At 48.0% G+C, this 2,101-nt stretch overlaps 1 protein-coding gene across 1 annotated transcript in view; it reads left to right on the forward strand.

The window, feature by feature from the left end:
* PLXDC1 (plexin domain containing 1) overlaps nt 1-2,101 on the forward strand; it is a gene marked incomplete at its 5' end in the record, with an annotated part of 10,585 nt that overhangs the window by 5,975 nt on the left and 2,509 nt on the right. The window contains one exon of the mRNA XM_010190325.1: nt 517-652. Within this exon, the coding sequence (XP_010188627.1) occupies nt 517-652 (136 nt within the window). The remainder of the gene's footprint in view (nt 1-516; nt 653-2,101) is intronic.

A 2,101-nucleotide genomic window follows, 5' to 3' on the forward strand; every position in this document is an offset into this window, starting at 1 on the left:
TTTTTTTCTCCGCCTCCTGACGCATGACTCTTACTCACTCTCGAGCATGAAGAAATTAGCCCTTGTGATACGTTTGGTTGTTTTTTTTTTTCCTTGTCCTTGTTAGCACAATTATCTCCACATTGGATGAACCAGTTTCTTTGTCTCGGAAAGATCAGCTCTAACAAAACATCTGGTTCTGCTTTGGGGTTGGTTTTTTTTTTTTTGTAATCTTTTTATTTTTGGTCTTGTTTTTTTTTCCCCTCCTCTCATCTTTGTGTTTTCTCAGTGAAAACTCAGCTTTGTTCCCTGTTAACCACGAAGGCTGAGTGAGGGAAAAGGAGCTCACAGGACCTATTTAAGGTCATCCAATGGTGCAAGGCCAATGGACCTCACCACATCGTTGCCGTTGGTCCTACTTGGTGGTTCCCAAACTTTTCGTCCTCTTCCCCAACCTCCAGGTCACCCCCCCCATATTTTTCCTATCATTTCCATGCCCTGGGAAGTGCAGTCCTTACCCCCCCGTTTCCTTTCCAGGCGGATGAGAAGACCTGCGAGGATTTGGCAGAAGGCGGCCGCTATTCGGCTCCCCCCGAAACCTCCTCCTCGCCGCCAGACGGGGACGTCACCTCCCCCACGTCCGCACTCTTCATCGGCAGCGGCACCACAGAGGGTAGGGCTGGGGGGGCGTGCAGGGACACCCCAGCCTCGAGGTCTATCCCTGGAGGGGCCTTTCACTCCTGAGGCCCATCCGTACCCAAATAACCATGATAACGGAGCCGGCGTGAGGACGGGGCAGGGGTGGGAATGGGGCAGTGGAAAGGAGAAGGAGCAGCCCAAGAGGGGAGACTGGGAATGATGTGGAGAGGGGAGAGACAAAACCCCCTGGTGGGAAGGGGTTTACACTGTGTTGTAGCCCCTTTTTAAAATTTTTTTTTATTTTCTTTTTTTTTTAAATTTTTTAAATTTTTAAAATGATTTTCAATTTTTGCCATTTTTTGCGCCATTTTTTGCAATTTTTTTGCCTTTTGTGTTTTCTTTTCCTCTTTTCTCTTGTTCCTCTTTCCTCTTTTCTCTCGTTCCTGTTTCCTCGTTCCTCTTTCCTCTTTCTCCTCTTTCTCCTCTTTCCTCTTTCTCCTCTTTCTCCTAAAAACCTCTTTCCTCGTTCTCCTCTTGCTCCTCTTTCTCCTCTTTCTCCTCTTTCTCCTCTTTCTCCTCTTTCTCCTTTCTCCTCTTTCTCCTCTTCCCTTTCTCCTCTTTCTCCTCTTTCTCCTCTTTCTCCTTCCTCTTTCTCCTCTTTCTCCTCTTTCTCCTCTTTCTCCTCTTTCTCCTCTTTCTCCTCTTTCTCCTCTTTCTCCTCTTTTTCTTTTCTTTTTTCTATCTTTATTTTCTTTTTTCTTCCTCTTTTTATTTTCTTTTTTCCTTATTTTTTGCCCTTTTTTGGCCTTTTTTTGACTTTTTTTTGTTCATTTTTACTTTCTCACTTTTTTTTTGATTTGTGACGGTCCAGCAGCACCTCGTCCCCTGGGGCCAGACTCCCCAGCACGGTACCAGAGGTTAATACTCCATATAGAGGGGTCAGTGCTTTTAAAGCCCTTGCTCCTCGCTGCTGACGGTGACAATAACAGCTCGGGAACGGCGTCGGTGTCCGCTCCAGCACAGGAGAGGACCGGGTTTCCCTCGGGACCCCGATCCTCTAAAGCCCGATAATCCCATTAACGGGAGCTGGCTCCGCCGATCCTAGCGGCAGGTATTGCTTCAATTTGGCTGCTTAATAGTCCCTAACGCAAACTGCTAATTAGAATAAATAGAAAGGAACATTACTAATTGTCCTTCAGCCCCGGGAAGGAGCCGGGGGGAGGAAGGGAGCGCCTGGCTGACGGAGCTGCCTTTGAAAGGAGCAATTAAAGGCGGGGAGGAGGGGGTAACCCCACCACTGAGATGATTTTCCAACTCATCGCCGATTCTTGGAAAAAAGGCACAAGAGGTTTCAGTGCCACAGCCGAGCACGGAGTTCATTTGTAATCCTGGACGGAGACAAACAGTGCAGCTGCATCAGGCAGCGAACTTGATCTGCACGGTGAAGGAAGAAGCGAAGCAGCAGAGCCGCCTCATGCACCCC

This window comes from Mesitornis unicolor, unplaced genomic scaffold (assembly GCF_000695765.1).
Source record: "Mesitornis unicolor isolate BGI_N332 unplaced genomic scaffold, ASM69576v1 scaffold20370, whole genome shotgun sequence".
Taxonomy (NCBI): domain Eukaryota; kingdom Metazoa; phylum Chordata; class Aves; order Mesitornithiformes; family Mesitornithidae; genus Mesitornis; species Mesitornis unicolor.